Raw genomic sequence first — 14,961 nt, 5'->3', positions numbered from 1 at the left:
GTTTGCCCTGTTCCCATGAAGCACTGGGCCAGGGACAGACTAATTTGCATATAGCCAGGTTCTGAGCTGGGATGGTGCAGTGAGCTAAAAAACGGTGTTGGATTAAGCCCTGATCTCTTGACTGGGTGAGAGTATTCTGCTTAATTCAGAAACTCTGTCCATCACCACCCCCTGTTGTTTAATTATCTTGCCCCACATAAGGGCAGGAGCGGTAAAAAAAAAAGGCTTTCTTCAGTCTCTTCAGTCTCTCAAAGGCCCCTTGGTCAACTCCTGATTTCTGTTTATGTTTAGCCGGGCATTGCATCTGAATAGGTGCTTCTTGGTGCGCTAGCTGGATGGGGCTTTGAGAATCGAGATGCTCTATTCCCAAATTAGGGGGTCCTGGGTATACATAGACCAGTTCCATGAGGTGCATCTCAATGGGTTCTATGGCTGAGCTCCCAGCTTGGTGGATGGAGGCATCAATCGCCTCACAGAACTCATCTTCCAAGGGAAGTATGGAGACTGACTCCTCTTATATATACTCTCATTCCGTCCCCTGCATCATGGGCTAGGAGAGATGTATAACTGTACACAAGGCAGGTTGTGCTATGGCACTGGAGCAAACCCAGCTAGGCTTTTTTTGTGTCAAGGAAACACTAAGTGGGTCAAACCCTGGGCCAAGTGCACCCTGTTAATATATGTACATAGTGTAGTAGGCTTTGGCCTTGAACCTACGGCGCCATGCCTTGGTAGATGAATAGCCAATAGGTACTTTCCTCACTGACGGGATAAAATGGGGGTTACTGACCCAAACTGGTCGGGTGCTGGCGCTGCTTTGTTTTGATAAACTACAGATCCCTGCAGGACGTTGAGGCTTCCAGGCCAGACGGGAGCCGGCAGAGCAGAAGCTCCTTGGCAGTACTGGGAACTTGATTGGCCCCGAGTACCAGCGCGCTGACTAGGAACAGCGAGACACACTTTGTGCGGTTGCGATGTGATTTGTAGCCCTGGATCGCATTCTAGTGGGTGTATAGCGTAACCGCCGTCATGCGGGCCCATCACTGTAAATGTTTTCATATCGTGAGTGGAGCACTAAAATGCGCTCCTGCAGTGAACTGGGAGAGGGGGGTTGTTGGATTTAAAATCCAACACCTTCCCTAGTGTCCGCACAGACTGGAGTTGGAATAGTAAATTATATTATTCCAACATCGAGCGCCCCCCCCCCTCCGCAAGTCGTTCCGACTTGCGGAGTCATGGTATGCGGAATCACAACGCAGTTGTTGTAACGACCGCGTTGTGATTCCATGCGGATAAAAAGACTGCGGGATAAGGACATAGATTCAGCATAAACAAAATGTAAGAGACTGATCTGAAGGTTGCTGGAGCAGGAAAGAAAGAGGAAGCATAGAGGAGAGACAGACTGTTATGGGACATTTATGCGTTCTGATTGGTTGAAATTGTTTCGAATTCTTTTCCTGATGGTTCGTGAATAGATATTTTTTTATTAAATGTTGAGTTTGCTGGAGTTTAAATAAAGGGAGAAAGATTAGAATAATCCTCGCCCCCGGTCCAAAGATAGCATTTATTAATGTGATTTTCTTGATTAATGGTTTGTAGTCTTTATTTTGTCATTTAAGATTTTGCAAACAGGATATGTATTGAGAAATGAAAACTACTTTGACTTTTTGCTGGCAATGGCATAACATTGAAATTTCTTGAAGCACAGTATTCATAAAGGAGTTTACATTCAATTTCCCAATGGGACTGGCACTCACATTATTTTCATCTACTTCATCTCCCCCAATACCCTCTTCTAACACCTCATATAGAACCAACAATGCCTTGACTCTGTAGAGTTTTCAATGATGACCCAATGGCTAGAAATCTGGAGGTAGCAACTGAATAAAGTCCTAATTCTATTGACATTTAATTTTATTTTTAACAAATACATTTCCAAACACGCAGGATATTAACAATTTTTGTTTTTCCCCCATAGGTGCTGACAAGAAGGAGTCCCAGACTGTGATTGGGCGCATTGGTGAAAGTGCGATCCTGAAGTGTGACCTCCTGCCCTATGACGAGGACCGTCCTCCTCACTACGTCATCGAGTGGGTGCGATTCGGCTTCCTTCTCCCTATCTTCATTAAGTTTGGCCTATATTCTCCGAGAGTGGATCCGGAGTACCTGGGTGAGACTTCTGTTTGTATGTCTGTGCATTAGCGAGTGGGGTATCCGGTCTGAGCAAGCTGGGGTCCCACAACCCCATCTACACTTTCTTTTTGTGTTCATGTGTGATAATGGTGCTGAGAATTGGGCGTTTTTGTGTTGGAAGTTTCCAGCTTCTTTTCAGATTGCAGGAGAGTCGGGGCAGTTCTGGTGTTGGTGTGTATGTTGTTCCACACCCTCAGCAGAGATGGAGAGGTTTGGTCATCATACTTAAAATTCCAATATTAGTGGTTATCACCCACAACCACTCCCTCACATTTTCAATCCATGGGGTGCTTCCTCTTGCAACCGCTTTTGACATGGTACTACTCTTACCCGACTTCACACACCACGCGATTCTCCGTATCTAACTTTTCACAACAGGGTACTACTCTTTCTAAATTTTACTTACTACGGTGTACTCCTTGCATACTGCAGCTGACAACACTGCTCTTTCCCCAGTTTGCACAAACATACACACAGGTATACTACACTTGTATCTCTCGCGGCAAGGCCCTACTCTTCCCTACATTTGTGACACCTTGACATGCACAACAGCATGTAGGTGCACATAACGCAGATGGGAACTACCCGCTCTTCCCCAAACTGCTAACTAGACTCCTTGTAGAATTGAAGGTAAATGCTCACACAGTCCTCGTTAAACAATCTGTGGATGGATAATGTATTCTTCCCAACCTATCTGGCAGCACTAGGCACTCAGCACACCACAACCATTGACTTAAATAGCAATTCTTAAACAACCGAAGTCAACTTACACAGAAACTTACTAATCAGACACAAATGCATTATCAATATTATGTATATGGCACATATCAGTATGTAAGAATCACCAACTAAACTCTTACCCAACCAAATTAACCTCACAGTTAGTGAGAAATAATGCACACTTCTTAACAGAAACAAATAATAATATGAATTCCCTGAATGCAAGTATCCCTGATGACTAATTAACGGAATTTCATATTTTAACAATGCAACTGAACAAATATAGGCAGGTGGTGTTTCTACTTCCCATGACTAGAGGACACAGTGTAGCCTCGAACAAGACAGTTGGTTTTCTATCTCCGATGTGTTTGTGATAGTCCATCATCTATGTCTATATAAACCACTAAGCTGAGATTAGTCTTTCCTCAATGTCTCTAGTTCTGCCTGACTCAAACATTTGACTACCCTCCATGATCTCAGTCTACACGGCCAGCGGCTCCACTCCGGCACCCTGGTTTGGAATCCAAGACATTGGTGAGGCTTTCTAATGAGCACGGTGCTATGCCATGTCCCCAAAACACCACTCCCTCTTACAGCATGAACTGACTCGCGCTGGAGATGTAGGTTCCCATTTACATGCTGTTACACAGTGTCACGAGACCTCTGTCTATCACTATGACTGCTGCACAAGCAGGAGCTGTCCTCTTTCTGCCATAAATTATACTATCCACAAAGGCTTCGATCAGCTTGTGCCACGGTCACCTTAATTGCGAAATCATACTGTGCACTCATGAACACTCCTCCTTATGTCACATTTCAATGTAGTTCTGCCTGAAGCTCCTTAGGTTATTTCAGAATTATGCTTACTGTGAAGAAAATGTTCAGCCTCTTGTCAATGCCTTCACAGCACAGTCTTCACAATAGCGTCTCCGCAGTGCTGCACTTATAATACTGTCTCCGAAACATTGTCCTTCAGCGTAGGGCTGTACACAGGGACACGCTGTCTCAGTGTATGACTCTCCTCAGCTAGCTCCTTGTGTTTGCCAGAGTTTGCTTACCTTCCACACTGGACTCCTGAACTCACAACAGCCGTGGCCAGTGCAGAAAAGGGCGGTGAAGCCGGGTGGAGAAGAATTTTGACAGCCGATGACAAGGAAAAATGATTTATTTCATTTTCCCTCGTCGTCGTCTGTCAAAATGTCCCCCCTCCACCCCCCCCCCCCCCCCCCCGAGAATCTATGACCAGATTTAATAATGAAATAGGCAGATTGTAATATTCTTCATGCTGGAACCTAATATAGGTGAGCAGATATGTTGTAAGAAAGGACTGGTGTTCCACACAGAATACCGCTCTCTAATAACCAGGGCCCACGTGTACAACGTGAGTTAGCTGTGGTCTGGTGGCTCAGTGGACTAATGCGCCCACTGCATGGGCCTGTGTTCGACCTTGTCTCCTGGTCACATGCTCAAATCCCGGCGGGTCCACTCAGCTTTTTGCCCATCTGAGGTTGACAAAATGAGTACCATTGAGTTGGGTACTAATAAACATCTGCTATTCAGCGTCAAGATGCTTACAAGTGAACAAACGCTTTACAAATACACATTTTGTGGTCCCCTTATGTTTACTATGGTGTTTCACTGTGCGAGTGCCTATGATGTAGTCCCAATAGATAAGTGTGGATGGTACCACAGTACAGGTCCTGAGGCTTGCTTTCAAATGCCCAAGGTCCTGCCTGAACTTACTTTGGGAATTTAGTAGCTGTTCTTCTTGCATTCTCGTTGCTGTTAGCACGTATGTTAATGTTGTAAGTGGCAGCTCTATGGACTTGCTGTGATCTAACAAGGCTCTTCCTGCACTAGACATGCACCTACTGCCCATGTATTGGTACAGCGTGTATGATACGGGCTGAGTGATTACTGTGATTTTGTTTGGAATTTAATTAAGATGACCTTTGAACTGGATTTTTGCTACCTCTGTATGCTAGTGGATAATTTGGATTTTTTTAAAGAAACGTGGTCGCAAAACCGCTGTGCTGCGGCTTATGTAACAAACTTATTGTATTGTATTGTAATTGCATTTGTATAGCGCTTACTACCCCTGACGAGGCGTCAAAGCGCTTGTTTGGCGAGTAGCACGCTACTCTGGGACCCATAGAGGATTAGTGTTGAATTAGTATAGTGAAACAGGCAAATACATTTTAGGTGGCGGATATGTTAGTCAGTTATTTGTATTCAGAAGGATAGAAGAGGAAAGAAGGTTTGTATTTATATAGCGCTTCTAACCCCTGATGCGCTTTATTTGGCGAGTAGCACGCTACTCCGGAAACCCATAAAGGATTAGTGGTGAATTATTATGGTGAAATATGAAAGTAATTTGAGTGGTGGATATTAGTCCGTTATTTGGAGTGAAAAGGATAGCAGAGGGATAGAAGGGAAAGAAAGGTTTGCATTCATATAGCACCTGTTACTTCTGACGGGGTGTTGAAGCGCTTTTCTGGCGAGTAGCAGGTTACTCCGGAACCCATAAAGGATTAGTGTTGAAAATTAGTATTGTGAAATATGAAGTAATTTGAGTGGTGGATATGTTAGTCAGTTATTTGGATTGAGAAGGGTTGGGGAGGGGTAAAAAAAGGAAAAAAGGTTTGTATTTATATTGCGCTTGTAACCCTGATGAGATGTTGAAATGCTTTGTTGGCGAGTAGCACGCTACTCTGGAACCCATAAAGGATTAGTGGTGAATTAGTATAGTGGAATATGGAATTAGAGAAGTGAACATGTTAGTCTGTTATTTTGATTGAATAGGATAGTGGAGGGCTAGAAGAGTGAAGGATTTCTTTTTTAGGTCATAGCAGTAGGAGGAGGCTTTTGGATGAGTAAAAAGGGTTTTTGGAGGGAAAGAGTCAGAGGGGAGAGTTTAGAAAGGTTTGTTTTGGGGGATCGGTATACTAAAAGAGGTGTTAGATGATGCAAGGAGGGGTAGAGTAGGAGAGAGTCAAGAAAGGGTTATTTTGGGGAATATAGAAGTGGTATGGGGTTTGGAATTAATGGGAGAGTGGGTGTAGAGGATATAATGATAGATGTATAGGGTGAGAGATAGGGTAGTGAATTGGAAAGAGTAGTAGAAAGAAGATTGAGATGAGTCAGAAAGTTGGGCTAGAAGATATATTGAGAGAAGTATGGGCTGAGAAATAGGGTAGTGCATTGGAAATGCTAAATTAGAAGAAAGTGATAAATATATAGATCCATAGTATATTGAAAGTATATAGATGCATAAAGGAGGTAAGTATATGCAGATTAAAGATATTGATAGAGGTACAGGGTGAGAAATAGGGTAGTGCATTGGATATGCTTTTTCAGGAGAAAAGTAACAGGCACAGATCCAAGTACATGAGGTACATAGATACACAATGGAAGCAAGAACATGTAGACCAAAGATGATTTTTTTTGGTGTTTTTGTTTTGTTTTTATAACATCATAAGTATTGTACATGTTTATACAAAGCAATACACAAAGATAGGCACATATCTATAGTGAAAACAAATGCTTATATACAGAGGGACAAATACATAGGGTGGGTATTAATGAATGGGAAAACAAGCAGCATTCCTGGTCCCGACCAGGCTCAAACAGGCACTAACCCTTGTCCTCTCCGCCCGGGCTGAGATACCCTAAGCCTTGGCCGTTTATAGCCCTAGTAGTTAGGTGACCCCTTCAGCCAATGGGAACCCTAGCCCTAACACTATCCAATCACAACACTAGCCCTAAAATCTAGAACCAATAGGAGACCAGGACCTTACAGCCAAACTTAGCCGTAGTCCAAGCACCCAATCAGTTTCAAAAACCCAACCAGTAGTCTCAACCCTAGTCCAAGGGGAAACAGCCATTACAACGCGGCTGTTTCCCTGCAAAGCCATTACATCGCAAGCCTAACAACGCATGCGATGTAACAACGCATACCTATTACTAGGCGTGTTTTTACAACGCATGCGATGTAATGCTGATCCACCTCGTTGTGAGGAAACAGAGGCTCTTCCGTTTCCTCACAATGACGAGCACCGCCCCTCGACGTGAAGCAGGAAGCAGGAGTCGGGAGCAGAGACAGCAATGCTGCAGAGGAACCACGAGGAAAGAGAGGTAAGGAAGATTGTGCTTGGGGTGGGAATAGTGTGGGTAGGTTTGTAGTGTCATAGTGTTTTAGGGTTTAGGGTAGTGTAGGGGTGGGAGTATTGTGGGTAGTGGTTTAGGGTAGTGTTGTAGTGTCGTAGTGTTTTAGGGTTTAGTGTAGTGTAGGGGTGGGAGTAGTGTGGGTAGGGGTTTTGGGTAGTGTTGTAGTGTTTTAGGGTTTAGGGTAGTGTTGTAGTGTTTGTGTAGTGTAGTGATTTAGGGTTTAGGCTAGTGTTGTACTGTTTGTGTAGTGTTTTAGGGTAGTGTTGTAGTGTTTGTGTAGTGTAGCGTTTTAGGGTTGAGGGTAGTGTTGTGTTTGTGTGGTGTAGTGTTTTAGGGTTTAGGGTAGTGTTGTAGTGTTTGTGTAGTGTTTTAGGGTTTAGGGTAGTGTTGTAGTGTTTGTGTAGTGTAGTGTTGTAGGGTTTAGGGTAGTGTTGTAGTGTTTGTGTAGTGTTTTAGGTTTATGGTAGTGTTGTAGTGTTTGTGTAGTGTAGTGTTTTAGGGTTTAGAGTAGTTTTGTAGAGTTTGTGTAGTGTTTTAGGCTAGTGTTGTGTTTGTATAGTGTGGTGTTTTAGGGTTTAGGGTAGTATTGTAGTGTTTGTGTAGTGTAGTGTATTAGGGTTTAGGGTAGTGTTGAAGTGTTTGTGTAGTGTTTTAGGGTTTAGGGTAGTGTTGTAGTGTTTGTGTAGTGTTTTAGGTTTATGGTAGTGTTGTAGTGTTTGTGTAGTGTAGTGTTTTAGGGTTTAGAGTAGTGTTGTAGTGTTTGTGTAGGGTAGTGTTTTAGGGTTTTCCGTAGTGTTGTAGTGTTTGTGTAGTGTAGTGTTTTAGGGTTTAGGGTAGTGCCGTAGTGTTTGTGTAGTGTAGTGTTTTAGGGTTTAGGGTAGTGTTGTAGTGTTTGTGTAGTGTTTTAGGTTTTACGGTAGTGTTGTAGTGTTTGTGTAATGTAGTGTTTTAGGTTTTAGGGTAGTGTTGTAGTGTTAATGTAGTGTTTTACGGTATTGTCGGGGGGTAGTGCAGAGTAATGTAGTGTTTTTGTAGGGAGAGGACTGGGAGTCGGGGGAGGGTTGTGAAGGGGTAAGGTAGAGTCACTTACCTTGCAAAGTGTAACCACGAGTATAGCTCTACCATGCATGCCTTTGCGTTGTAATGGCATGCGTGGTAAAAGCAGAGTTGTGGCAAAATTTTGCGATGTAATGGCATGTCGTTGTCATTGACATCGTGTAGCAACACCCGCGTTGTAATGGCATGCATGGTATTGGTATGCGATGTAATGACATACATCCAGTCCAAGCCACCAATGGCACAGGAAGCCCTACTTCCATTAGAAAGCCTAAGCCTACTCTTAGTCCCACACCTAGTCCAGCAACCAATCACACCAGAAGCCCTAATCGCTACTTCCAATTAAAGGCCTAACCCTAGCCCTAGTCCCACCCTAGTCCCAACAACCAATAACACAGGAGCCCTAGTCCCTACTTCCAATAGAAACCCTAGCCCTAGTCCCAACCCTACATTGATTGAATTACAGACCCAGAAACCAATCAGAAACCTCAAATGACTTGTGTGCAAACAAGGGTCATTATCCATGTGCACCTACAAAATTATGCAGGTGCAATGTTTATTTTGTATTTATTGATTAAATATGGCTCTGTAAACGATAAAGTAGTGGGAACTTTTTTCCACCTTAAAATGAAGGGGCTAACAGGAATGTGCTGCCTAGTGATGCCGCCCGCAAACCCCTCACGAATGGAGCGGAGTTCACTGCCCAGGCCTATTGAATATATCCCATTTGATGGTGGGAACAGAGAACCCTCACCCCGCCAAAACTGGCGAGTGTCAAGGAAAAGATTACTCAGGGGGAAGATATTTTCTTCATGAAGGAAAAAAAACGCTTGTTCGTGTTTCTTGCCCTGAACTGTGCCCTCAGGGTAGCAGTGGGTGTGCCAGTCACTGGAAGGGCAAATTATATTTTTTACATCGGTCCTAAAATATTTGGGGAAAGAGCAACCTTCTCCCGAAATATTCCAGGGGGCACAGTTACTATTCTAACTCCACTCCTAGAACGATTTGGGGGAAAGTAATAAATTCCCCAGGTATTTTTAGGAAATACTTGGTTAAAGTAGTAATTTTGAATTGATAAATATGGCATATATAAACTGGTGAATCACATAAAATACCTGGTTCAAGAACAGTGGTACCCACTCGGCTTTTCAATATTTTGCCATCAATACAACGAGTAACATTTAGTTGGGTAATAGTAATTTGGAGATTTCAGCAGCGCTTAGGCCTAGATGTAGGTAATAGCAAATTACCGAATCGTAAATACCGAATTTTACCGATTCGGTATTTACTATTCGGTAATTGCTATGTAGGTAAAAAATTCGGTAAAAATACCGAATCATTAAGATTCGGTAATTACCAATTCGGTAATTACCGAATCGGTATTTGCCATTGATTCCTATGGGCCTTGAAGCCCATAGGATTCAATAGCAAATACCGATTCGGTAATTACCGAATCTGTAAAATTACCTATTTTACAAGGGGGACAGGGTGTCACTTTGACACCCTGTTGCACCCCTGTTACTGGCTTGTGTGCCATGTGACACACATACAAGCCCTTAGGGCATGTCTGTGTGCCACATGGCACAGGTGTACATGCACAGATGTGCATGTACACTGGAATTCGTTATTTACCATGTAATAGTATTACATGGTAAATAACGAATCAGTAATGGCCTGTGGCACTGTTTTCATTGCCACCTACATCTGTATTTACCGATTCGGTAAATTTACCGATTCTGTATTTTACAGAATCGGTAAATTTACCGAATCGGTAAATATACCGATTCTGTAATATTTAAAGCCCCTACAAGTCATTCTCCAATTACCGGTCGGTAACGGCCGAAATCGGCCGTTACCGACCGGTAATTGGCGACCTACATCGGGCCCTTAGAGACTTACATGATTTTTGAATGTGGGGATGACTAGACAGCTGCCATTACAGCGAATAGCTAGTTTTTTGCTACAATATGCAGAGGCTCCTGTGGGCACTTCTAGTTGTGCTGCAAAAGGTTAAGATACAGCTGTTTACTCTGGCGGGAAAGAGGCAGAGTGTTGTCGTGCTGCTAATGCTCTGGATGCACCCTGCAGTGCGGAGTGCTGGCGAGTGCCCTTCTGTTTTTTTAAAACTTTTCTCTGAGCTTGAGGTTAATTGGGGCTTAGTACTGCGGTCAGTCGGTTCCGCTTGAATACATTAACTTAACACAGACTACTAGCAATTGTGTTCTGTGTTTTATAAAGTCCTATTTTCCACGAGGTCGGGGCTTTAAGTAGGATGAAAAAACTGGGGGAGAGTCTCTCAAAGTGGTTTGGCCCAAGTAATTATAGGCGGGGCATAAAAACACATAAGCGAAAAATCTGTGCTTAGCATAGTGCGCTGGTCTTTTGTTACTTCTGTCATTGCATCCAGATTTATAATACAACAAGTAGCAATACACCTACAACACGTCGGGACTATTGACTTTGTCAATGGTGGTTGCATATGATAAATAAGCAGCAACTACAGCTTTGTTGTATATAACATTGAAAATGCTTCAGTTCTGACATGGTGAGACAATGAAAGAACTATAGCGAGTCTCATTGAAGTTACATCAAAGCAGTGAAGGGTGGCACTGCTGCAGAGTTCAGATTTTCTTTTCACCCTGAGGTGAGGGCAAAAATGGAGAGCCCGATAGGGATCCGTCTCAGCACCTGCTCTTTAGAACTGCAGGTGCTGAGCACAGGCAGGACCCGGCCCACTTAAAGCCCTGCCCGAGGTCCCTCTATTTACAGTGTGTTGGAACAGTATCATTATGGAGACGATGCTGGAAACCATGTCAAGGCTCTCAGTGATGTGGCCGGAGATGCATGTGCAATGCTCTCTTGTTTGACAGTTGTTTACAGGCCTCCCTAATGCTTCACTTCCCAGCACTATTGTGTCTTCATATTATCTGGCCTCCCCACTGTTGAAAGTTCTCCCAGTCGCTGGCCTCCCCCACTTAGAACCAGTGATTTAAAATGGGCTTTTAGTTGCACATTACCTAAACCCGTCTATCAGCTTGGTAGTTGTCCTGGTGGCCAAGAAAGACTCTACCAGGCTAGAGTACAAGCATAATTGGTTCTGCCTTTGTTGTTGTTCAACTTCTCTTACCCTCTTCTTAATTCTTTTTTTTTGTTACCTAATTTGGCTGGCAGCCGTTGGCCAGCAGATTGACTCGTATAGAAGTTACTAGGCCCTAGTTAGAGCACTTCAAACTCAACAGTTGCTCGATGCTGCCAAAATTCAGCGAAGCTCATGTCGGCAGCCTGATGTTTCCAGCTGCGGCTCCTGTGCTATGGCAGAGAAGCTTTGCCCTAATGTCAGCAGCCTCAAAAAGGTCAAAAATAAAATGATAATAAAACATGTTGATTGGGCGTCTGTGGGCGATTCAGATATCCACTGGAGTCTGGGATCACCGCACGTTTTTATCTGGCTGAGATCACACAGCCCTGCTGCCTCATCGCGCGCTTACTCGCGCTGCATCTGTGCGCCTGCATTTTAAACTGTTTTTACGCTGTGCAACACTAACCCCTCTTTTGTTGTGCAGGTCCCCTGGAGCCGTTTTACTTTACTTTGCGCCGCCTGCCCTTAACTTACTTCCGTCTTCGGAGTGCGCGCTGGTACCCGTCCGGTCGCGCTGCACTCCCACAAGCTGACACCGCCTCCCGGCCCGCCCACTGCAGCCGAGCAAGGTGCTGCCTGGGTCGTGACCTGGTGAGCCGCCATCTTGGGTGAGGGAGTAGGCGAGCGGTGCAGCGCTCGGCCCCTCCCGCCCTCGGCCTCATAAAATGGTCCCTCCTTTCAGGGAGCGCAGCGGACGGGAGCAGCGGGCGCGCCGTCATCGCGCCGAAGTCGCGCCTAAGTCCCGCCCGTCTGTGCCCGTCCGTGCCCAGACGGGCGCAGGGGCCAGGGACGCTGTCGCTCCCATAACTTACAGCGTCGCGGCACTCAAAGCACTGCAGTTCCCCTCCTGCTCCCTTCACCCCATTACCTGGGCTCGCATTTCCTCTCTGGAAATCATGGGAAGCTCCTCCCCTCTATTAGGGGCAGGCACACCCGCTACCCATGAGTCATGCCTTCGCGTTCTTTATCTTAATACTCGTTCTTTTATTAGGCATCAGATCGACATCTTCCTCCTACTGACTACCGAGAGCCCGGACATACTCCTACTCTCGGAGACATGGCTATCGGAAGACTCGCTCCCAGATATCCTGGCGGCGTTACCTCCCGACTATTACATGCTGAATGCCAATCGATCAGGTGGTCGCCAGGGAGGGACGTTGCAGCAGTAATTCGGAAAAGCCTGCAAATCATCTCTACCTCCTCGCTCATTCTCCCAGCAGTTGATAACCTTGTGATCAACCTGGGCACGAAAGAGGGCGCTGTCACGCTCGTGGTGCTATACCGCCCCCCTTACCCTATGCCTCTCTTTCCCTCTTCTTTTGTTGAACAAATAGCCAATCTTACCACTTCTTCCCCCCGTGTGGCCATCTTTGGGGACTTCAACTATTGGTACCAACATAAGGATGCTGGTCCTCAGGCCATTGAGCTTTTCGAGGCCCTATCGTCCCTTACCCTAAAACAACACATAGACGTCCCCACACACACTGGAGGCCACATTCTCGATCACATCTGGACCCATGGGGTCAAGCTTTCCCACCCGGTGATCACTCCCTGCATTTGGTCCGACCATTTTTTGGTCGACGCCACCCTTACCATCACTGGCCATATCAGGGCCCCTCCCTCAGAGGGCGGCATGGCACGAAAATGGAGGGCTGTAGACACTCAGGTTTTTCTTGACCTCCTCTCGAAATCACGCCCTTCCCTTACGTCTGACCTTACTACTGACAAGCTAGCCTACGACATCTCTCATTGGCTTGTCTCGGCCAGCGATATCTTAGCCCCCTTCACCAAATTCCCTCGGTCCCGGCACAATCACTCCCATAAGTGGTACAACTCCGATCTTAAACAGCAACACCTTGAACTTCGCCAATTGGAGCGCAGGTGGAGAAGGGATTATTGCACCTCAAGCAGGGAGACTTACTTGGTCGCGCGCAACAAATATAAGAAAGCCATCATCGCGGCCAAATCTGCATATATTGCTGAAAGAATTCTCTCTGCACCCATCCAATCTAAAGAAATCTTTAAAGTCATTGGGGAACTTACCACTGACACCAGGACTCTTCCCACCCAGGCCCCCAACCAGGAATCCTGCAATGCCCTTAGCTCCTTTTTTGTGGATAAAATTGTTATGATTAAGGACTCCATCACCGCCTCCTTTCCTGACGCTGTTACTACTCTGGTTCCTCATAACCCTTCCTCACTTTTGCACTTCCCTACTCTTGACTCAGCTACCCTAGCAAAACTAGTCACCCGGGTCAAGTCTGGTTCCCCGGATGACTGTTGCCCCCCATCTATACTACGAGACATCTGCCTCTCCCTTCCCGAATGCATTCTTCCTCTGCTGAACTCGTCTCTTTCCTCGGGCACTGTGCCTGGCTCTTTTAAGGAGGCCGTTTTAGTCCCTCTCTTGAAGAAGCCGGGGGCCGACCCATCGGTCCCAGCCAAGTACCGACCCATCTCCCTCCTTCCCTACCTTTCCAAAATCCTGGAAGCCCATGTTACTGCTAGCCTCTCACAGTTTGTCGAAAATTCGAACTTCCTGGAGTCCAACCAGGCCGGATTCCGACCCGGCCACTCTACGGAGGCAGTCATCTTGGCCGTGCTCGACACTCTGAGAGGCAATGCCGACAAGGGCATCCCCCAGGCCCTGGTCTTGTTAGATCTGTCGGCCGCGTTCGACACGGTGGATCATGACATTCTTATCCGCCGTGTCGAACAAGCCGGCCTCCAGGGCCCGGCGTTGGCCTGGATCCACTCCTTTCTGTCTGGCAGGTCCCAGACGGTCAGTCTGGGTACCTTCCGTGGACCCAAAGTATCTTCCACTTGTGGTGTCCCCCAGGGTTCTTCTCTGTCTCCCCTCCTTTTCAATCTCTATCTTCGCCCCCTTCTTCTTTCTCTGAGGCAGTGGGACGTCACCGTCTTTAACTACGCTGACGACCTACAACTCATCTTTCCTCTCTCCACCCCTTCTGCTGTCTCCAATTTTCACTCTGTCATGTCTCATATTCTCCTCTGGATGAGCCAAAATCAGCTTAAGCTGAACCCTGGAAAGACGGAGCTCCTTCTTCCTGGCAGGAGCTCCACCTACTGGGGTCCACACTTCTGGCCCATTGGACTTGGCCCTCCCCCTGTCCCTGTGGCATCCGTGAAGAGCTTGGGTGTCATTATTGACTCCGAACTCTCTCTTAAGGCCCAGGTGAGGGCAGTGGTCTCCTCCTGCATGTACCAGCTCCGCAGGATCAGGAAGGTTGCTTACCTTCTGTCCCCCGAAGTCCTGCTCCAAGTCACTCTGGCCTTAGTCCTTTCCCGCTTGGACTTCTCGAATTCTCTATATCATGGCCTGCCAAAAACCTTGCTCTACAGGCTGCAGGTCGTCCAGAACCAAGCGGCGCGACTTGTATTTAGGATCCCCAAATGGCAGTCGGCCAAGCCTCTTCTTGCCAAATTGCACTGGCTCCCAATCAATCTCAGGGCAGCCTTTAAGATCGGCTGCCTAGTATTCAAGTCCCTCACTGGCCCCTCCCCAAGGTTTCTGAAATCTCTCATCACTCTGTACTGCCCCCCTCCCACTCTCAGATCCTCTCACCTTCACCTCCTGGTCATCCCATCCTTCAAACTTGCGAGGATTGGAGGTCGAAGTTTCTCATATCTTGCCCCCACATTTTGGAACTCTCTCCCTCTTCCTC

General features: G+C 46.1%; 1 protein-coding gene across 2 annotated transcripts in view; it reads left to right on the top strand.

Moving 5' to 3' along the window:
* Positions 1 to 14,961, top strand: part of IGSF9 (immunoglobulin superfamily member 9) — a 517,703-nt gene that overhangs the window by 108,789 nt on the left and 393,953 nt on the right. For both annotated transcript variants that reach the window (XM_086945078.1, XM_086945079.1), the window contains exon 3: positions 1,979 to 2,170. In XM_086945078.1, the coding sequence (XP_086801204.1) occupies positions 1,979 to 2,170 (192 nt within the window). The remainder of the gene's footprint in view (positions 1 to 1,978; positions 2,171 to 14,961) is intronic.

The sequence above is a fragment of the Lissotriton vulgaris genome, chromosome 12 (genome assembly GCF_964263255.1).
Source record: "Lissotriton vulgaris chromosome 12, aLisVul1.2, whole genome shotgun sequence".
Classification (NCBI taxonomy): domain Eukaryota; kingdom Metazoa; phylum Chordata; class Amphibia; order Caudata; family Salamandridae; genus Lissotriton; species Lissotriton vulgaris.
Note: the sequence above shows the minus strand (reverse complement) of the source record. Positions and strands in the feature narration are given on the sequence as shown.